Source organism: Asterias rubens, chromosome 10 (genome assembly GCF_902459465.1).
Source record: "Asterias rubens chromosome 10, eAstRub1.3, whole genome shotgun sequence".
Lineage (NCBI taxonomy): Eukaryota > Metazoa > Echinodermata > Asteroidea > Forcipulatida > Asteriidae > Asterias > Asterias rubens.
In genome coordinates this window covers 13,621,632-13,644,977 of record NC_047071.1, presented here as the reverse complement: position 1 = coordinate 13,644,977, position 23,346 = coordinate 13,621,632, and the positions used below count along the sequence as shown (strand labels likewise).

General features: G+C 36.9%; 1 protein-coding gene across 1 annotated transcript; it reads left to right on the top strand.

Moving 5' to 3' along the window:
• The first annotated feature begins 343 nt into the window (after positions 1-343).
• On the top strand, positions 344-13,154 carry LOC117295684 (ultraviolet-B receptor UVR8-like). Its single transcript, XM_033778395.1, has 7 exons — positions 344-383; positions 4,264-4,671; positions 5,071-5,113; positions 5,365-5,572; positions 9,256-9,365; positions 10,909-11,033; positions 12,910-13,154. Exons 2-7 carry the CDS (start codon positions 4,377-4,379, stop codon positions 13,152-13,154), a joined length of 1,026 nt encoding a protein of 341 aa, XP_033634286.1. The 5' UTR covers positions 344-383; positions 4,264-4,376.
• The last annotated feature ends 10,192 nt before the right edge of the window (positions 13,155-23,346 follow it).

Genomic DNA, 23,346 nt, shown 5'->3' with positions numbered 1-23,346 from the left:
CCAATTTCATCAAGCCCATAAGCACAAAACTTGCTAAGCACAGAATAGTATTGCTTAACAGAAACAAATTACCAACTAATTAAGTTGTGCATGTGGTGCCCCACTCAATTTGTGCTTAGCATAGACATTTGTCAAGTCAATCTTTATCAAAAACATATTTTAAAAGTTGGTTCAACATCTGTAATTGCAAGTGCGTTTCAGGCACTAGATGACAATGCTTATATCTATAGTCATTGTGAAACTTTTTACAGTTGTCTTGGCGGGATTCAATCCACCACCACCGCTTGAAAACGGTGACACTACAACCCTGAACATTTTGCTTCACGAGGCGTTCTATGACTATCAATTATCCAATTTTGACAAACTTTGACCGAGGTCGTCTGGTAAGTTACCAGGTTTCATTCAAACAACTTGTTCCTCAACTTGACAATTGTCTATAAAATTGCTTTGTCCGTTTTCAAAAGACTATTTCTGTTCGCTAATACTTTGTTATGTACTTGGGGTGTGTTTTCGACGGTTTTGTGTGCAAATAATCACAGCAACTAAACAAGAAGTGGACGACGGTCGACTTGGCATGACTGGACCGTTTGTGTGAATGGTCAGTGTGTGTTGTTTACGTTTGTTCACACATGAACCGTTCACACATGAACCATGCATGAACGAACACATTGACTCTTATTAGGCCGTGTCCGAAACGGCGACTTCGGCTACAGCTACGGCTAGATCGCGCGCGTCTGCCTATTCTTCAACACTGGTAGACGCGCTGATCTAGACGTAGCTGTAGCCGAAGTCGTCGTTTCGGACACGGCCTTATAGTCTTGTGGTCCCATTGGATTTGATGGTGCCACTTGATTGTCGTCTTTAATACATAATTTAAATGATACATTTTTTGTTGATGCTTTATTTTGGGGTCCCAGCTAGTATAGTAAGTAGTAGGACCACATTATTAATAAATCAAATATTATTATTTTTTAATACACTTTCGGAACAGAGAAAAAAAATCAAAAAAAATCACAGAGTAACAAATAACTTACAAAGTTACAGGGTTTACAGAAGGTAATGGTGAAAGACTTCTTTTGAAATATTATTCCATGAAATGCTTACACTTTTTGAAAAAAATATTAAAACAACAATTATCAATTCTCGATATTGAGAATTACGGATTTATTTAAAACACACGTCGTATGACACGGCGAAACGTGCGGAAACAAGGGTGGGTTTTCCCGTTATTTTCTCCCGACTCCGATGACCGATTGAGCCTAAATTAAAGGTTTGTTATTTTATATATAAGTTGTGATACACAAAGTGTGGGCCTTTGAACAATACTGTTTACCGAAAGTGTCCAATGACTTTAAAAGATGATTCAGAACAGAAGGAATAATAAACCACCACCTTCCTTGACGAGCAAACCAAACTAAGTTCCAAAGCTTTTGTGATGTTCCCTATGAGGGACGCTTTGCCGGCTATATAATTCAGATTCAGATGAATAGTTTTCAAATTTAATGCTCTTTCGTTTCAATTTGTTATTCTTGCCGCATGATTAAATTTTAGTTATACAAATTTAACTTATTACTTTATATTACTAGCCATAAAATGCATGATGGGTTATAACTATTTTTAACTACATTGGAGATCATTATGAAAAGCAACGATACTTCAATATTTTCTTTTATATGTTCAACTTTTAAGTTAGAGACTTAACGGGCCTGTTTCTGAATATGGTCAGTAAGCACAAGCCATGAACATTTTAGAAAAAAACAAACAAACAAACAAACCGTTTTTTCTTTTATAGATCTATCGCTTCTTTCCAACAGCTCAAAGATATATTCATTCAAACTTCTAAACTATCCTCAATTTAGTATTTTTTAGACCTGCTTCAAAATATACTGTTGTATACATGTAGAACTTTCTTTTCAGCAGTAACAGTTTAAGTTATTTCCCTCATTTAAAGACATGGACACTATTGGTAATTGTCAAAGGCCAGTCTTCTCACTTGGTGTATCACAAGTCTTTTTATTATTATTATTCATATATGCACAAAATAGCATACCTGTGAAAATCTGAACTCACTGGGACTGGTCGTCAAAGTTGCGAGATAATAATGGAAGAAAAACACCCTTGTCACACAAAGTTGTGTGCTTTCAGATGCTTAATTTTGGGACCTCAAAATTTAGTTCTGAAGTCTCAAAATCAATGGAAAATTACTTCTTTCTTGAAAACAATGTTGCTTCAGAGGGAGCTGTTTCTCACAATGTTTTATACTATCAACAGCTCTCCATTGCTTGTTACCAAGTAAGTTTTTATGCTAACAATTATTTTGAGTAATTACCAATCGTGTCCAGTGCCTTTAATTTCCATTGCAAATAAAAAAGTCTACACTTGGCAACTTTCCTGCAGTGCGTACACAATCAACATTTCAATCTTCCAGGAAAAAATATCCAATTTGGCATTTGTTACTATCAGTCAGACAGCTTTTTTAGATTTTCTTAGTTTAAATCAGACATTTTACTTTGTAATCTTGACAATCGCCAATTGAATTCTTCCTTTAAACTTCTCATGTTGCAACTCCGCAACAAAAAAAATGACTCAAATTTCACTTGTGACATTTGAGGACAGCTTAGAAACGGAAACAGTAGACGATTCTTCACCTGGTCAATTGTTGGTTTACATTTATAGTACGTTGTGCCCAGAGAACTTTATCCGACTATTACATGGTTCAATTACCTTTGTGGGCTTTCTAAGTAACATGTTGTAGGATGCCTGCAGTACGGCCATGAGGATGAAAGGTTTAGTTTATCTCAGAAAGACATTTTGAAAAGTGATGAATAATTTGTCTGTAGTTTTAAAGCTCTTAAAAAAACATAAATACTGGATAGAAACGACATTTTACTTGGAATTAAAACAACATCTAAGGCCTATTATATCGTTGCGGTACCCGCTGCCAAAACATAGGATTCAAACTGCCTCTAGCTACGGGGCAACCTCGGTAGTCTAGTTGGTAAGACACTGCTCTAGAATTGCAAGGGTCGTGGGTTTGAATCTCGACTGAGTAAACATGCCTGTGATATTTTTCACAGGACTCGGGAAAGTACTGAGTATACAGTGCTAACACACATCGGTGTATGGGTAAACAAAAAAATAATAATAATAATATTCTTTATCCCTGATGCAAATTTAACATCTATAACATCTACACAGTAGTAGGCAGGAAACGAAATGTTATATGTTTTGTTCTCAAGCTTTGTATTTAGAACATTTAAAATGCAACTCCCGCATTGATCTATTACCGGTAGATAAACAAGAATTTCCGGATTGTTTACAATACGATAGAAAGCAAATTCTGGCTTGATCACTTTCAGATAAAAAGCAAATTCCAGATTTCATTCTACGGTACTTTGTCCATCAAAATGCAACTCCGGGATTGATCTTTTAGATAAAAAAGAATTTCCAGATTGATCAATTTTAGACACTGTCGGATAAAAAGCAACTCCCGGATTGATCTTTTAGATTACCAAGAATTTCTGGATTGTTCCAGTTAGATAGAAAGCAAATTCCGGATTGATCACTTTCAGCTAAAAAGCAAATTCTGGATTGATCACTTTCAGATAAAAAGCAAATTCCAGATTGGTAACTTTCAGATAACAAGCAAATTCCAGATTTCATTATATGATACTGTGTTCATCAATAATTGTTTAAGAATACATGTAAGTGCCCTGTAGGCCCTTAAAAAAAAAGTGGACAAGTGTCATAGCCGGGTATCGAACCAACACTCTGTTGCTGAAAACACCAGCGTTTGGGTCCGGCGAACTAGAAATGCTCGGCCACGATACGCCACAAGTAAGAAACTGCAGTGGTAGTGAATAAACCTCACACTATAATGAGTACTTCTCTTTCAATTTCATACTTAAGTTATTTACACCTTTCTTAGAGAAAGAAGGACATAAGTCATTGTTGAATCTTTTAAATATTTTTTATATTTATTGGTTTATTTCATAAAAACATTACAAAGAAATGAACAGTATGACAAGCGATACGGTTGAATTGCACTAAATCATGTACATTATAAAAATATATTTTTTTTTTAAAAAGAGCTAAAGGTTTTAAACATTTAAAACACACAATAGCAAATGAGTGGTGATCATCTCAAGGCGATTACCAACCACTCCAAGGGAATGTCAGTCAATTAATTTTTAAGCCTTTGAGAAAGCTTCACTAGGATTGAAACGTCAGGCCATGATTAACTATTTTTTACATTCATTTCAGTGACTGATGATCAATAATACTTTGATCGAATGGACAGGGTATCACCACGGATGGATAAGTAATAACATCTCTGCATATTCTACAGACTTTGCGCTATTAAAACAATTTGCAAAATGAGTGATAACTCCAATGGTGACAGGAGTGATATAAAACTCACTGAATCCAACAACAATAGTCTAGAAGCTGGAGCTGATAATAACAATGGGTGTATTGTCTCGTGGGGCTGTGGGGAGTTCGGACAGCATGGCCAGGGTAACACCAACAACGTAAACGCGGAGGCATCTTTCATGAGTGACTTTTATGAGAAGATCAAATCCAGAGGAAAGTCGGGAGAGATTTCTTCAGGACAGGCTGTCAAAGGGTTGAAGGCATTTGCATGTGGATCCAGCCATTCTGTAGTTGTGACAGGTAGGTTTGGCAAATTTGTTTTTACCCTTACTCATTACTTTTCTCGAGTTCTGTGAAGGTCATTTGACAGGCAAATCACTCTGATGGGATTCAAACCCGCAACCATTGCATTGCTAGAGTAAATTATGCCTTGCAAGTAGACCGCCCAGCTACGTGGTCACTAGAGGCAGGTCGAATCCTATACATGTGTAAGCAGTGAGTACCGCAACGATTTAATAGTAGGTAGGTTTTTGTTGAAGGTGACGTTGATTTTTGTACTGAACTTTAACTTGTCTTTGAAGAGGTATTCAAGATGATGGAGCAAATCTGAGAATATTTTTGAGATAAAGGACTTCAAAATGAGATAATGTACAAAAGTACTTGTGTAATAATTAAATGTCCATGATTTGTTATTTTCAGATTCTGATGAGATTTATACATGGGGTAATGGCAACAGTGGTCAGTAAGTACATGAGACAGGAATCTTCTTTCTAATAGCCTAAAAAATTACAACACAGGAGACTTTCAATTAGTTTTTTTGTCTCAGATAATATTTGAATTAAATACCACTTTAAAATGGACCACTTTAACTGATGCCGAAAGTTTTTTGTACAGGTTATTGAAGGATTGATGTGGATGATATATTCAGTTTGCCCCAAATTAATTCAAGAATTTTCTCTTTATGATAAATCTTTACAATGCTTAATTTGTCAGACTTGGTTGTGGAAATAAAGAAACGCATCTCACACCCCAGAGGGTTCAACTACCCAGCGAAGGCAAAGTGTCGCCCATCAAAGGCGTAGCTTGTGGGAGTCGTCATACCACCCTGTGGTTAGAGAACGGCGTGTGCTTCAGCTGGGGAAACAACTTCTATGCACAGCTTGGATATGATTTCCGAATAGAAAACTATAAAGATAATCAGGTATGTTGGTTACTATAAGAGTTTTGCGGTAACACCATGTGATCTCTTTTTGATTAGTGTTGGTTCTGAAAAGAAACGGTGATTAACGAGTCGGAGGTTCGATCAGTGTGCTCTGATTTTCTTCAGAAAGTTGGTTGTAACTGACATTGGTGTAACTGACTTCAACATTGATCATCTCCCCTGCTCCAAAGCTTCCCCTTGTCCTCCCACCAATTGGTTTCCCCCAAGTTCGATACATCAAAGCCCCTCCCACCCAAAAGGACAAAGGTGATAAACAAAATGTAATATAGTTTGGCTTTTACCCTTACAGCGATATGTATGCACTGTATACTTGGTACTTTCACGTGCGTATTGTTCAGAGGTGCGCTCTGCGTTGTGTAAGGGGTCTATAGAAATCAATAGACACCCCCTTGCATAACGAGAAATGCTACCAGGTACACTGAGGTCGTGCGTACGCTTTTAGTTTTACACCCAAAGAACAGCATTTGTCCAATGATCTGCCACCTTTTGGCCACAGGGGTGGCACTTTTTGAGAGTGTGACGCCATATGCAAGGGGTCTTCTATAAGTTTTTCATAGAGAAGCTGGACTCCAAAAACGTGATCAAGAAAACACTAACCTAGAGAGACACCACTGCTAAACAAAGAAAAATTACTGTGTTGATATTCCTAGCTTACTAACCAAGGCATCAATCAAGATATTTTTGAGAGTGATAAATCCAACTGTGGGTCATGTCTCTTTTGCAGGCTTCTCGTCAATATCTGCTACATTGCTTGGCTAGAAAAAACGCCTGTGATGAGGTATAGAGTTATGGCATGGCTGTATATTCGCGCCAAATTTTGCTGCTTCTCGTTCTTAACATTTTGCTGCTTGTGCTAATAACTTAATAACTCTAAAATTGAAAGGAAAGGTACAACAGTCAATGGGCTGATCCAGAGTTCTTACCCTGAAAGAATTGTCAAGAATACCTCTGAAAATAATTTGGTGTTCACCCGTCCACCGAGGTGTATTAAGCACTGTGTACTCACTCAGTACTCCCGAGTTCTCTGAAGAAATACACAGGTAAATCACTCGGATGGGAATCAAGTTGAATTAAAATTATCAAGGCAGTGTGTTTATTCTTAGTTATCATTTAATTTTGTAAAGCAATTTTACCAACTTAAAGTTTTTATCCAAAACATGAGTGGTACCATCTCCCAAAAAACGATTTTCCACAAAGTTTGCCTTCGTTGCTAATTGATTTTTAGTAAAAACATAGTGTTAAAATTCATTGTTGTACATTTCCTTTTAATTTTAATGCTCCTAGTTATGGTAATTGTACTTTTGATTTTGAACTTCCCTTTTAACCCTGAGCACAACAGATTATATGAAAAAATATTAATAACTTTGTACTTTTGAGGGGTCATGCTTAGTTTGCACATTTCTCTATAGATCTAACAACAATATTAATTACCTAGTTGTTTGCCCTAACACATCCACAGATGGCCTTTCTGAATGTTGGCTCAGTTTAACCTGTAATTGACACTTGAAAGATGTCATGAAACTGTTGTAACAAAAGTTGTTTTATGGAGGATACCTCATCAGAGAGAAATCTCTCTTTACGATAATGGTAGCCAGGCCTCGACAGGCCTGGAATTTCATCTGAAGGAGGACAAGGCCATTTTAATTTTTGCAAAGGGCACTTCCATTGGAAAATCATTAATTTGTGGGAAACTTTTAGAGGGGCACAAAGGCCAAGACCAGAGACAACCGGAGAAGCAGCAGCCTCTGTAAAATTCCAGGCCTGTCTCGAAATAACCCACAACACTCAGAGCAATTGCCATGGTGCCCCTTTGTGTTTGCAATGGTGCCCTGTGCAAAGTGCCAATTCAATTTTATTCTCCTCTTAGGAGTGCCCCTTACCAGAGGAAAATTGCTGTGCCCCTTCAGAGGCGAGCGACGTTCAAGGCCTGTGTACCATTTTTGTAGAAATATTGAGCTGTTGTGTGGCTTGCTCTTGTTAAAGACAGTGGACACTATTGGTAATTACTCAAAATAATTATTATCTTTCTTGAGAGGTTGATAGTATAAAACATTGTGCGAAACAGCTCCCTCAGAAGTGACATAGTTTTCGAGAAAGAAGTTATTTTCCACAAATTTGATTTCGAGACCTCAGGTTCAGAGTTTGAGGTCTCGAAATCAAGCATCTGAAAGCACACAACTTTGTGTGACCAGGGTGCGACAAGGGTGATTTTTCTTTCATTAATATCTCGCAACTTCGACGATCGATTGAGCTCAAACTTTCACAGGTTTGTTATTTGATGCAGATGTTGAGATACACGTGCACCAAGTAAGAAGACTAGTTCTTGACAATTACCAATAGTGTCCACTGTCTTTAATTACCAGGGTACTATTGTTCTTTAGACAGCCATTGCTCTGCATGAAAGATGTTGTTCTACTTAATCCTAATGAAAGTAGTTATTTCACTGTATTTAAGGCTTTATAAGGCCCTATGGTGTGAATTAACAGGTCTACAGAGATGTTCTTACTTACAATCTAATTTTCCTAATGAAGTTTTTGGAATCTTAATATTTAACTTTGTGCTTCCTTTATTACCCTAGGAATTGTCTCTGTTTTCAAATCATGTGATAATGACAAAATGATTTATAACTGAGATAACCCAACTGACTATTTGCTTTTTATAAACATTTGCACTCAAAAACAATTAATATTAAAGTAGTTTGGTAGTGGAGAGTGTTTTTTTATATATTTGAACAAGCACTTGATGACTGATTTAATTTGTCTTGATGGGTATTTATAAGTATACTTCATTATGTCGTTTTTCAGAAAATTTGAAAGAATGGTATATTTATATATTTTGTTCAAGAATCTACACAGTGAGGTATTATTATTCATTCATAAATACCTCGGACTGTTTCGCTATTCCTATTGGTGGAGAGCGCGTCACGTGGGTGTGTATAAACCTTTGTTTATGACCAGTACAAAGTGTTGAAACATGGGCGTGACACGCGAGCTTGCACCTATTTTTTTAAGACAGTTTCTTCATTCCTATTGGTCGAGAGCAACGGCTGAAACAGTTGTGCCACATCACGCGATACGCGCGATGCGCACAGCATTCCCTTATAAGGAGTTGGTTACCCGAGGGCGGCGGAAGGCTTTACCATTTCATAGCTGGAGGGGTGTTTTGTTGAAAATCATTTAACAATTATAAGTTTTGCATTTACTTTACTTTTTGACCAAAAAGTGATGATGTTTTTGACCGAAAAGGTTTCGTCTTGGTAAAATTATCAAGAACCAGGCCTCGTTGGGATTAAACCACTAGTTGAAAACCTCTTCACCACACATTGATTCCCTTATTAATATTTTTAACAACCCTCGACTGCCGGACTGCAAATAAACGTTTACTGGCCCAACACTATAATTGCTGGCCTCAGGCCTCCCGTCGAGAGTAAAATTTGAGCCCTGGCGAATGTACTAAACAGTATCGAAAGCTGTGAAATTTTCCTCAGTTAAACTTCTCCATAAATCAGGAGATTATTGTAATGCAGAAAGTGTTAAAAATACATGTTTAGGGCAAAACAGGTAGTCAACTTTTAATTATTTTCAACTTTTTGGGAAATATTTTAAAAATTCTGGCCAACAGTTCTTGATTATTTAATATATTATTAATTTTTTTTGATATAGGTCTTGCCTCATAAGTTGAGTCCCATTGCACATCAGAAAGTCAAGCAGATAGCCTGTGGAGAGAAGCACACCTTGTTCCTGTATGAAACGGGTATCGTGGCTGCATGTGGGTGAGTTATATACACAGGGGTATCATGAATGTGGAATTATGAAAGAATGGGCAGATGGGGGGGGGGGGGTGGGGGATGTGGCTGGAGGGAAATGCACAATGCTATTGCATGTCTGATTGGGTGTCATGGCCGAGCAGTTAAGAGCGATCAAACTCGAGTTCTGGTGGTTTAGTCATATGGTGTGGGTTAATATCCTGGTCATGAGACTTGTGTCTTTGAGCAAGATACTTCAATGTATTGCTTCTCTTCATCCAGGGGTATAAATGATTGCCTGCGAGAGTAGAAATTGATTTTGTGTTTGAATCCTGGTCATGACAGCTTTGTTCTTGGAACACCTAGGTGTACAAAATGGGTACCTGCGAGAGTAGAGAAGGTTCTTGTGATTTAGCTTAGCTTAGTGCGTTACATATTTGGCAGCACTGGCTGTATACTCGCAAGGGAGCTGGGATGGTTTAAAGGCAGTGGACACTATTGGTAATTACTCAAAATAATTATCAGCTTAAAACCTTACTTGGTAACGAGTAATGGGGAGAGGTTGATGGTATATATAACATTGTGAAAAACGGCTCCCTCTGAAGTATATAGTTTTTGAGAAAGAAGTAATTTTCCATGAATTTGATTTCGAGACTTCAAACATTAGATTTTGAGGTCTCGAAATCAAGCATCAGAAAGCACACCACTTCGTGACACAAGGTTCTTTTTTCTTTCATTATTATCTCGCAAATTCAACGACCGATTGAGCTCAAATTTTCACAGGTTTGTTATTTTATGCATATGTTGAGATACACCAACTGTGAAGACTAGTCTTTGACAATTACCAATAGTGTCCACTGTCTTTAAGTCCTCAAAAATTAGATTTTGACGTCTCAAAATCAAGCATCTGAAAGCACACAACTTTGTGTGACAAGTTTTTTTTCCCCTTTTTTTTCTTCTTCAATATTATCTCGCAACTTTGACGACCAATTGAGTTCAAATTACCACAGGTTTGTTATCTTTGTGCATATGTTGAGTTCACCAAGTGAGAAGACAATTACCAAAGGTGTCCAGTGTCTTTAAGGAATATAAAAAGTATAGCCCAGTGACCAGGGTTAAAAATGTTTGAAGCTCAATTATCATTCTTTAATTGGAATTGTGCTATTATTATAAGAGTCAACAATATTATCATTAATATTTGCTGGTTATACATGATACAGGTGAAGTGGCTGCACCCTAGTGGGTATATCGGTTCACATGGAGGTACCCAAAGACAATTAAACAGGGCAAACATTTGTAATGGCCATAATACATGCATATTCAAAGCCCTTGTGCCTCTTTGTATTGAAGTTGGCCAATGCTGCAACCTGAGAACGATGACCATTAAGTTGTAATAGCGCCCTCTGTTGGTTTAGCAGTGAGTCACTGAGTCAGTGCACAGAAGGCTGTGATGGTTTTAGGAAACACATTTATATAAGTAAAAACACTTGAGACCAGACTACAATACACTATAGAGAGAAATGCCACTTAAGAATAGAACAAGGCAATGATTGTTCCTATTTCTACGCAGATCAAATAGCTTTGGACAGCTCGGATCCGGTGACCTGGAAGAGCGAGTTTCACCCAAGTCTCTGGAGTCACTAGAGGGGGTAGTTTACATTGCCTGTGGGGCAAACCATAGTTTAGTGGTTACAGGTAATTATATACTATAAGAGATGTAAATTTGAATCAGAATATTTTTGGATTTGAATTGTACCATCTTGGCTTTTGGTGGCGTTAGTTTTGCGGTTTCGGATAGACCTCCTGATTTGTTGGACTTGGTGGCTCCATCTTGGATGCTGACCTCTGACCTGCAGAAATGTCCTTGTAACTACCGTGTTGTGAAATTTCTGATTGGCTAAATTATTAGATGGAACCTGCTGATTGGTCCTATCCTTGCCCTCTCCCCTGTGAAAGCATCCTTTTGGTTGGGTGCCTGTGCGGCTATTATCGGTGATGCTAGGTTAAGAAGGGCACCAGATACCATCAACGCTAACAAACTGCGATGTCGCAAAATGTCTGATTTGCAGTTTCAAACAGACCTGATATCATCCCCTGTTCCTCTGCTCAATGTTGTTAATAACCCCAGCTGGAACGCAGGCCGCGCAATGAGAGCCAACATTGAATGGGTGCGGGGGCCCAACGAGATGGCCGGGATTGCAATTTTTACTAAGGTGTCTGTCACAAGGAGGCACCTCTTTCAACTATCCTTGATCATTGTCTTCTTTTTTTCAACGAGATTAACAAATTTGGTTACTTAACCCCCCAAAATACAAGGTCATTTTTTAACAAAACACAAGGGTATTTATGGAAGGTTTATAAATTAAAGAGTTGGCATGAAGGCCTTTATAGTCTGTTACACTGAGAACTGTATTTATCCTACAGTAAAAAAACTACATCAGGTTCTTCTTCCTAAAATAAAGCATTCCTTGTGCTCATAATTCATCCAATTTGAATGTCCTATTTTTGTAAGGTTTTTCCTGCCTTAAAGGGTCTTACTACGTTTGGTAATGACTCTGAAAATTAATGGCAAGAAAAACTTTTTTGGTAAGAAGTACAGCAGCTTGGGATGGTATTATACATTTAAAGAAACTTTTCACTTTGAAGTACAACGGTTATGGAAAAAGATATCACTTTTTATCCCTACATAACTTGAATCTGAGAAGCGCTACTGCCAGTAACGTTTTCTCAGATTGTGTAGCCCAACTACGGAATCTTATTCTCCCTGTGTGGACAAAACCGCTCCAAATTGTTCACCAATATCTCAAAAATACTACCACAATTTAAAATGAAATTTAAGTAGGTTAGTTTATGGTATATATATCAACATTCCAATTACCAAATGTATCCTTTAAAGGCACTGGACACTATTGGTAGTTACTCAAAATAACTGTTAGCCTCAAAACTTACTTGGTAACAAGCACAGGAGAGCTGTTGATAGTATAAGAAATTGTGAGAAACAGCTCCCTCCAAAGTAGTGTATTTTGTTTTAGAAACAGGTAATTTCTCACTTAAATATTAGAAGACTTCAGGCCTGAAGTCTTTTTCAGACATCTGAAAGCACACAGACTTGTGCAACAAGGATTTCTTTTCTTTCATTTGCAAATTCGATGACCAATTGAGCCTAATTTTTCACAGATTTGTAATTAGAATAACTGGTTTTTGACAATTACCAAAGGTGTCCAGTGCCTTTAACAAGAATGCAGAGACCGAAAACTCTCTCTTTGTTGACCTGATGTAATTTTGCTATTTTCATAAGGAAATAGTGTTTGTATGTTGTAAACTTCCTGTTGATCCACCATTCTGATCGTCATAGGAATAACTCCTCAGGAATAAAAGAACAGGAGTTGAACAACCTCCAACCCCCCAACCCCCATTGCAATGCTTCAAATAAAAAATAAAACACCCCAAGGGGAAATCGTAACTCTAAAAATACACCATCTCCCGAAGATACTGCGGACTTACACAAAAGCTTCAAACCTTTCCCACTTTCTATCCACTTTTTTATATTCTCTCTATTTTGTTTTGGTAGACACTGGGGAACTTTTCGCGTGGGGTTTGGGTCGAGCGTGCGGATATCGCCGGCAGGACGTCTTACAGCCAGTTCGCATGATGACTCGTCAGAGCAATGTGGTCATGGCATCGGGCGGCTGTGCACATTCAGTGGCTCTAACAGGTAAGTCCATTGTCTTTGACACTCCTTTGTCGCGGCGACGTGTGGTCGCCATATTGACTGGAAAGGATCGGTCACATGAGGGCGCTGTTGTATCACTGTGATTTTTTAGTGAACCTGATAACTTCACAACTTTTCCCCACAGCTGTGAAACTTTTTTTGTGCCGCCTCTTTAGAAAGCTTAAACAGAAACCCCTTTCTTATAGTCTGTCAAGTTTGTGTGAACATTGTATTGTTTTATCCATAATGGCTTCAAACTTGTATCTTAAAGGCAGTTTTGCGATGTTTACTCGTTATAAATAGTTAATCAATTTGTATCTACTCGCGGGGTAAACTATGTGTCTTATTTTGCACAAACTTGAAGTTTTTCATTTATTGTATTTAAAATAGTCTTTTAACGTTAGCAGTTGAGAGTTTTTTCCCCTGCAGACAGCTACTCAGTTTTTAAGGATTTTCTTCTTTTCTCCAATCAAACCCCAGAGTAAGATCATAAATTTGCAATCTCATAAAACCTGATGTACCACAATTTGAAAGAATTGGAGAGAACAACTAGTTCATTCATTATATGTAAAATTTTTGCATCAGGGATAGAGAATAAAACTTTGGTTTGACCCTTACACCGATGTGTGTTAAAGGCACTGGACAATATTGGTAATTACTCAAAATAATTGTTAGCATAAAAAACTTACTTGGTTACGAGCAATGGAGAGCTGCTGATATTATAAACCATTGTGAGAAACGGCTCTCTTTGAAGTAACATAGCTTTTGAGAAAGAGGTAATTTCTCACTCAAATAATAAAAGACAACTTTTTGTGCAACAAGCTTGTTTTTCTTTCATTATTCTCTTGCAACTTCTATAACCAATTTGAGTCCAAATTTTCACAGATTTGTTTATTTATGCCTATGTCGGGGATACACCAAGGGAGAATACTGGTCTTTGACAATTACCAAAGGTGTCCAGTGCCTTTAAGCACTGTGTACTTTCCCGAGTTCTGTGAAAAAATCCCAGGGCAAGGTCGCTCTCCCTGGATCCTCATGATCGTGGTATTCACACTGCATCTCCTGTACCATATACAGCTAGAACTTGAACTAATAACTGTAAGTTCCAGGTTCATTAATAATAGAATTAAGTGTATAATGATTAATGATTAGATGAGATCATAAATGATTTCATTGTGTGTGTTTGCCATACCAGCAGAATACCTAGAAGGTCAGGATAATCTTTCTTTAATCCCTTCATTTTAAATGTCAATCTTGTCTCAGACAATGAATGGATTAATGGATATAGAGTCATCCCTCACGTAAACCCCATACTGTTGCCGGCGGTTTGAAATCTGTATGTGTTAGGGGCAATTCAGAAAAGCCAATGTTAAAATTGTTGTGAAAATTGTTTTGACCCAGCCGTCCACCACCCCCCACCCCAAGTTTTGATTTATAAATATTGAACAGCTTCATATTATCTTTACACTGAAGGACAAAGTAATGCCTCACATAAACCAGATTTTTTTTTAGATCAGAGGTCTCCAACATCAGTTTTTCCTGGATTAAACAAATGACATTGTAGTTTAGTCAGGAAAGACAATCTTGGCCATCTGGGTATTTTTCCTTCTTATTTTTCATTTTTTATTTAATATACGTTACTTTCTTTTTTTCAATTAAAATTTGTTTTGTTTTGGCCCACCCACCCACAATTTCAGACCATAAACTACTGTTTGCAGAAATATTATTTCTTATTCTGAACTTCCAGATAAGTAAAACATCTTTCATGTCTCTGTGAATGTTTTGGATTCCAGAAGGTTTTTGGCCCGACTTAGTTCTTTATATTCATATATGCTAGAACTTTCCCCCAGTGAGTATTAAATATTTGATTGAGTTGTTACGTTAGTCATGAGTGTTAGTTTGTAGTACATGAATTAATGGGAGTCTCTACCTGACCGAACACAATAATCCGATAATCCTTCATTTTTTATTTTTTGCTTCTAGTCCCAGGAAAGAACAAAACAATTACAGTTTGTTGCTCACTTTCTATATATACACCCGTTTCTATTATTCAAATGGAAATCTCTATTCATGCCAAGCCTTCACATTCAAGGCAATAGTAGCCTAAACCTTTGGTTTTTCTGAACTGTTCGATTGTTTTAATCCTATTTCAAATGTAGATGTTTACATTAAAACTAACATGTGAATAGTTCATTACAAAAGGCGGTCACATTTTTGATATATCGCCGAAAATCCAGGGGTCGATTTTACAAAGAGTTAGGACTAGTCCTAACTTAGGACTAGTCCTAAGAGATATCAAAAACGCATTGCTAGTCGTAATGTTGGATGAGTAACTCGTCCTAAGTCGAGATAAGACTAGTCCTAACTCTTTGTGAAATCCATCCCAGAGCCGTTATTGTCCGCGCAGAGAATAGGAATACACAATCTGAGAAAAATTACAGCAGTTTTTTTTACCTTCTCCGATTCAAATTTATGGGGAAAATAGCCGATATCTTTTTACTTAACCACATTACTTTGAAGTGAAAATGTTTCTCAAAATGCTTTAAATACCATTGAAAGCTGCTGTACATTGGAGGCTTCTAACCAAAAGTTTTAATTGCCGTTAATTTTAATATTGACTATCAATTGATACCTTCCCTTTAATAAGCCAAACAAAAATGCCCCTGTTGAACCTGTGAAAAGTTTTGGATCACAGTTGGTACTGGGGTGGATTTCACAAAGAGTTAAGACTAGTCTTATCTCGAGTTAGGAGGAGGTAACTTGCCTAACTCAGGACTAGCCATACGTTTTTAATATCTCATAGGACTAGTCCTAACTCTTTGTGAAATCAACCCCTGGTTTTGTTTCATTTGAATGAGCAATGAAAGAAACTTTTTTTTAAAGAGTTCAATGTAGGAAATTATATGCTACACTTAGTGTCATTGGTGTTGTTGCTTTCAATGGATGATTTCATTTGTTAGACTACCACCACCGGCTTATTTTGATAGAGGGCCGAGCTTAATGAGTTGTTTGCATTAATTGGTCTATTGTTTAATTATTGGCCATTGTTCCTTGTGTAGTTCTATGGACCATCTTTTCAAAATGCATCAATATTTTATCTGGAATATAAAAAATCTACACACAAAAATTATTAGCAGTGTAGCTTGCTTCTTTTTATAGAAGGTAAACTGTGGAGGGGTGGTCACGTTCAACCATGTCCACTACTCTCCCCCCAGACCTAGAGCTCTCTTTTAACGATAAGGGGGTTTTCAGACTTGTGCTAGTGCATGTGGTTGGAGCTGGTGGTCGTGGCTGTGTGTTTGTGTGTTGGGGGGGGGGGGGTTGGCAATGCTCTATTGCTCATATTCAAATGGTGTTTATTATAGCTGTGTAGTGAAAAGTTATTAATGATTCGAACTTGTAAACGGCCACAAATAATAATAATAATAATAAAAAATAATAAAAAATAAAAAAAATACCTAAACCCCTCCCCCAAACAGCAACAAAACAAACAAAAAGAAAACAAAAGAAAAGAATACACAAACAAAACAAAAACAAGTAATCAAACAATCGTAGGCCTACATTACTACATTACATATATAGTTTTATCAAAAGTTGAAATACATGTAGTTCAGTACCACATAAATGATGTATTCTTAGTTTGTAAATTATTGTAAATATTCGTATAAAGTCATGTTAGTTTGGCTGTATAATTAAGGAGCATAGGGCTTACTCAATAATTAACAAACTTTATGGGAATACATAATATTAAATTAATAAACATAATAATAGCCATAGCCATAGCTGTAGCCGCCAAAATATACGGCCTTAGAGAACCAGAAGGGAACTTTACTTATGACATTTGACCTTCGTGTAATTATTCGTTGTTTGTTTAGCAATCATCCGTTACAGACTTGTGTACTAACAAGGGGATTGAAAAAGGTCTTGTTAGTGAAGATACCCGTCATTACCACAAGAGAGCAATTAACCATAGGGACCGCCATTGTTTCCTCTGGTAATCAGGGCTCAATTTCATAGAGCTGCTAAGCACAAAAATTTGCTTAGCATGAAATGTCTTCCTTGATAAAAGCAGGATTACCAACCAAATTTCTTTTGTGTTGCATATTGCTTGTTACTGGTGTTCAGCTGTTGTTTGCTTATCCCGAAAATCACGTGGAAATTTGGTTGGTAGTCCTGTTTTTATCAAGAAAGAAATTTCATGCTTAGCAAATTTTTGTGCTTAGCAGCTCTATGAAATTGGGCCCAGACGTATAATATTTCACCAGGGGAAAATTGCTGTTCCCCTTTGAGAGCGAATTTGAAGGCCTGTTGTATAGAAATGGAGCAGACATATTATTAGAAAACTATATTGATCCGGCCTTCATTTCATTGTTGACTGTCTTATGGAAGTCAAATGTGACCATGTGATACTCATGTGATTTCAACCATAAACAATTTAGAGAAAAAATTGGACGCACCAGTGGTCTATATTAAAACCACTCTTTTTTTAGAGGGGTTTAAATGAAATATTTTTAAAACCCCAATGATACAGTGTGTATATGTTTACATTATGTGATTTCAACCATACCCGTTCAGAGAAAGCATTTGGCGCCAGTGGTATCATTCTCAGAGAGTCTATGTTAAAACCAAGTTTGCGATTGCTTCACAAGGGTTTAAACGAGCTATTTCCAAAACCCAAATCATACATTGTGTATCATTGTACACTATGTGATTTCATTCATCCATTCATAGAAAAATGGGCATAACCAGTGGTATCATTTTCAATGAGTCTATGTGTTAAACCCAAAAAGTTACAATTTTTTACGAGGGCTTATGAACTTTTTTGAAAACCCAAATCACACATTATGTATATTTTACACTACATGATTTCAACCATCCATTCAATTTAGTGCAATCATTTTGTAATGAGTTCTATGTTGAAACCAAGTTTACATTTCGTTACCAAGGTTTAAATGAGCTATTACCAAAACCCATAACATACATTTTGTATATTTCTTAAATGCTGATTTTGTCACGCCACAGAATGATCTAACACTTCATGAAATGATCGCAAATAATCACATGTAGCTCAAAATGAGCAGCCTTTAATTTACAAGGAATTGCAAATGTTTACCTCTTTTTTTCCTCTGCTCGTTAACGGCATCCCTTCCAATTTAATCATAGCACTCAAGGTTGGGTTGTGTTTGTATTTTTCTTTCTGGACGGTTGCTTTTCCGTCATGACAATTTTTGTTTTTGTATCATCTTTGGTTAAATCAATAGTTGTTTTAATATGGTGTAAACAGGTTTTTGGTTGAGCTTAAACTCTCTACGGTAAATGAAGCAATCATTGTGGCGTGGTACACCACTGGATTTCAGAAACATAAATTTAGTCACAATTGCTACGATTTAATCGAACATACACTGCATCTTAGAGAAGATGCAAACAAATTAATCACTACCAGCTAGTTTGTCAAGATTCGGATACATGTTGGGCCTATAATTTGATCTCAACTATCTTCCTCTTTTTGCGTTCAATTGATTTTAAAAGGTTTGAATTTAGTACAAGGAAAAAAGACAATAGGCTTCGTTCCCAAACTTCTAAATATTTATTTGTGACGGTGAGAGTCTGTAATTCCTCCAAAGTAAGTGCAACACTCGGGGAGCTGTTAGAGCCTTGACTTCAGACCATTTTATTTCATTTGATTTCATGTTATTTTGGTTGTGAGGCCAAGGACCCTCAGAAAAGTGAACTGAATCATTGTACTTGCACTAGCCAAGAACCCAATGGAGAGACGCTAGGAAAGAAGTTTCAGTTTTAGATGTGGGAGGAAAATCCAAGAGAATTATTACAGGGGAAACCCAGGCAGTCAGGTAGTGACTGAAAACCCAATCCATGTACATGTAGTGTCCCCGGTGGGATTCGAACCAGGTTCCTAGAGGTGGAAGGCGAGGAAAGATACCACTACAGAAAACAATTTATTGGCTCTGCTTACCGTAAGCACAGAATCAGCGCTTATGGAGGCAGGGAATTCTGTGCTTACAACAAACGTATTTCACGGGTTAGTGGCGAATTTTGGCTTCTGCGCGTGCGTACTCCGCCTTACTAGGCATTCTTCGCTTACAAGGCTAGCGCAGAAATTGGGCGCTTGCACGTAAGCAGGGAATCTTGATCGTAAGCGCAGAATTCCGTGATAAGCAGTGCCACGAAATTGGGCCCAGAACCCTGGATACGTTTTGATGTGCAATTTCAAACTGTCTAGTTTCTGAGAAGTATACAATCCCATAAAATCAACCTTCGGAAAACTTTATTGACGTACGTATTCAGCATTTTTGTATGTCAGGGTATAGAAGAAATACCAATTCGTAATCGAATTTGTAATCGAATTCAGTTTGGTTTCATCACAATTTTAGCATTTGAAAGTCATTTTCCAGGTGTGCACTTAACAATGCAATTTACTGCAACGTTAAAGGCTGAAAAAAAAACCTAATTTATTAATCACTTTAAAAAAGTCACAAACCTTGCAAATAAAGTTTTAAAAGTACCCAAATTCACAGCGCAAGTTTACATCCTCGTGACACCATGTCACCAATCGTGATAAATCACCAAATTCCTTCAAAACAACATAGAATATGAAGACGTTGGAATCCGTGTATGAGAATGTGATAAATGGAAACATGTTGATTATTCATGGCAGACTGATTTACAGTAGTGTCCAATTTCAGGATTCATTTCAGGGGAATGTTTCTTTTTTTAGGGGGTGGAGGGTTATTTACGAGAGGGAATTCATCACATTTTTTTGAGTCTTGAGAAACACATGTTACAAATTATTTCCTTTTTTCAAGTTGTACTTTTTTTCCATACACATCAGAAGTAATTTGTTACTGTGATTATCAAATTAGTGAAAATGGGACCAATCATTAAGTGTTATCCTTTGTCCGACCATAAATCTTAGAACTCTTTAGAAACTTTGCAGTGAAAGTCTGTTTTCCCAAAGCTGCCCAGTGGTAGATGTAGGTGCAAACTCTACAATAAAAACTTCTAAATTTGCATCAGGGATAAAGAATGTGTGTTAGCACTGCACTGAGTTCTTTGAAAAACAATCAAAGGCATTCTAACCGGATGGGAATCGAACCCACTACCTTTGTCATTTTAGAGCAAATGTCTAACCAACTAGACCACCGAGATTGCCCGGTAGCGGTACCCGCTGCTGGAAATAGAGGATTTAAACTGCCTCTAGCTGCCGGACAATCTCGGTGGTCTAGTTGGTAAAAAGCTCTACAATTGCAAAAGTAATGGTCAGAATCCCACCCAAGTAAAATGCCTGTACGGTCGAGAAAATACTGAGTACACAGTGCTTCAAACATTGGTGTTAGGGTCAAAACAAAATATTATACAATTTTTTTTAGAAAGCAATTAGTACAATGCCCCGTGTTGACAGTCAAAATCAGATTTGAACGGAAAATAAATCAGCTCATCCTAATGCAAACAAGTAATGTGTCCCTAACCTAGATTTAAAAAATTGCTGCCTGTGAAAAGTACAACACTCGGAAGTTGGTGTTAGATTTTAAAAGTTAACACACTACCCATGAAATCAATACTTACTCCTACAAATCAATTCATGCCGCAAGCGGCAAACTTTAAATCCCTCCTTGAAAAAAAAAGGCTAAATAAATAAATACAAACAATTTTTTTGTTTTTTTGTGACCCAATTTGTGTGTAGAGATTGATAGCTTTCTTTTTTTCCATTGTTATGAATTATGAATTTGGTATAGTTTCATCTTATTTTTATCTTAGAAATTGGATCATCCTGTTTGATAGAATCTAATCTCCATACTATTAGAGAGCATTAAAGACACTGGACTGGACACTATTGATAATTGTCAAAGACCATTCTTCTAACTTGGTGTATCTCAACATGCATAAAATAACTAACCTGTGAAAATTTGAGCTCAATTGGTCGTCGCTGTTGCGAGATAATAATGAAAGAAAAAACATCCTTGTCGCACGAAGTTGTGTGCTTTCTGGTACTTGATTTCGAGACGTCAAATTCTAAATCTGAGGTAACGAAATCAAATTTGTGGAAAATTACTTCTTTCTCGAAAAGGGGGAGCCGTTTCTCACGATGTTTTATACTATCAACCTCTCCCCATTACTCGTTACAAAGGTTTTATGCTAATCATTGTTTTGAAAAATTACCAATAGTGTCCACTGCCTTTAATGACTTGAATCTAGTTCAAACCTGTGCTCCATACTGTACTGATACATTCATGTTGCAACCAGAGTCTGTAATGATTTCAAACTTGAGAGCTATTGTCAATCCAAAGTCCACATACTTATCCTAAATTCTACGCCATCATTGTCAGAAAACCTTGTCACGACACATTAACACATTCAGGGCCAGCATTTTGTTCGTGTTTTGAACCTAAAGTGCCCAGTTTTCCAGGTTTTCAAAATAAAAAAGTTTTACTGACAAAACAAAATGTATCTTTAAAGGGAAGGTACACGTTTGGTTATTGTCAAAGACCAGTCTTCTCACTTGGTGTATCCCATCATATGCATAAAATAACAAGCCTGTGAAAATTTGGGCTCAACCGGTCATCGAAGTTGCGAGAAAATGATGATAGAAAAACACCCTTGTTGGACGAACATGTGTGCTTTCAGATAGGAATAAAAGACTTCTAGCTAGAAGTCTTTTATTATTTTAGTGAGAAAGTACCTCTTTCTCAAAAACTACATTACTTCAGAGGGAGTCGTTTCCCACAACGCTTTATACTATCAACAGCTCTCCAATGCTCGATACCAAGTCAGTTTTTAAGTTAATATTTGTTTTGAGTAATTACCAAACGTGTACCTTCCCTTTAAAAGGTATTTCTGTACAGAGTGATGTTTATTTCCTGTGGTCTGCCATTGTTTCAAAGTGTAATTACAAACAAGCAGAGGAATGATCGACCAATGGCGGTATCGATCGTAGCTAAAAATAGAAAACATTAGAAAAGCTTGGACAACGATGTGCCCTCGTTCATGAACTGAAATAAAACCTAAGAGAACCAGGTTGTACAGTACATGTACGTAATTGTATACATTAGAGTGATAATGCCCTATTGTGAAACATAGTTATGGGGCGTACATGTTCAACTTTTTTAGTACTTAAAAAGAGCAGACATGTTCGATATTGGCACTTTCAGAATACATAAAATAAATGGTACGTGTATGACCTTGGCATTTAAAAAGCTAGTACAACAGAGTATTCACATGGAATGTTGGATTTTTGCCAAACTACTTGCACATTTAACATGTTTTTAACTATGTTGGCTTGCTTTTGTTGCAATTCAAATATTTGTTCTCTCCACATTCTGAGGTTTCCATGGCAGCAAGATGATGTTGCAAGAAGATGAGTCTAATTGCAACATTCTCTTCTCTTTTGCCGTGGAAACAAAACCTTCAGTTGCTAAATATCTCTGTGGAAAATGTAAGAAGGACCAACCCTCTCTCAATCCATCATACATTTCATTATTGTCTGAGATATTTCAAACACCTGGCCTCTGATGTACGTCTTGAGATCGGGCCAATAAGTCCTTCTCTTCTTTCAGTTTCCAAATCTCTTCCAAATCTCTTCCGATTTGTTTCCAAATTTATTTTGAATCTCTTCCAAAGTTCTTTCAAATCTCTTTCAAATCTCTTTCAAATCTCTTCCGAACCTTTTCCAAATCTATTTAAAATATTTTCCAAATCTCTTTCAAATCTATTTCAAACCTATTCCAAATCTCTTCCAAATCTCTTTCAAAGCTCCTAGAAATCTCTTCCAAATCTCTTTCAAATCTCTATCAAATCTCTTCCAAGACTCTTCCAAATCTCTTTTGAAGCTCTTCCAAATCTATTTCAAACCTATTCCAAAGCTCTTTCAAATCTATGTTAAGTCTCTTCCAAAATGTTTTAAAATCTCCTCAAAATCTCTTTAAGGTTTTTTAACCAAACTCTTTTAAATCGTTCAAAAATCTCTTCTAAAGTTTCTGTGTCTTAATCTCCTTCTCAAAGTCTTCTTGTCCCAATCTTGGTCTGAATTCTTTTCTAATCTTGAGATGTCTGGTCAAGTCCACTCTTATTTTAGTATTGAAGTGACAAGCTTGTAGCTGTATTTTGAGTTAAGTTGACCATTCAAGTCAAATCAAAATGGAGACGTTTGAAGCCAAACATGTGCTTTCAGAGTTAAGCACAGTTCATTCAACGCGCATCCTTCACTTTGAATTTATGATGTAACGTCTAAGTCATTTTGCATTTCACTTTGTGTTAAAATTGTCTGTCGTCGGACGGACT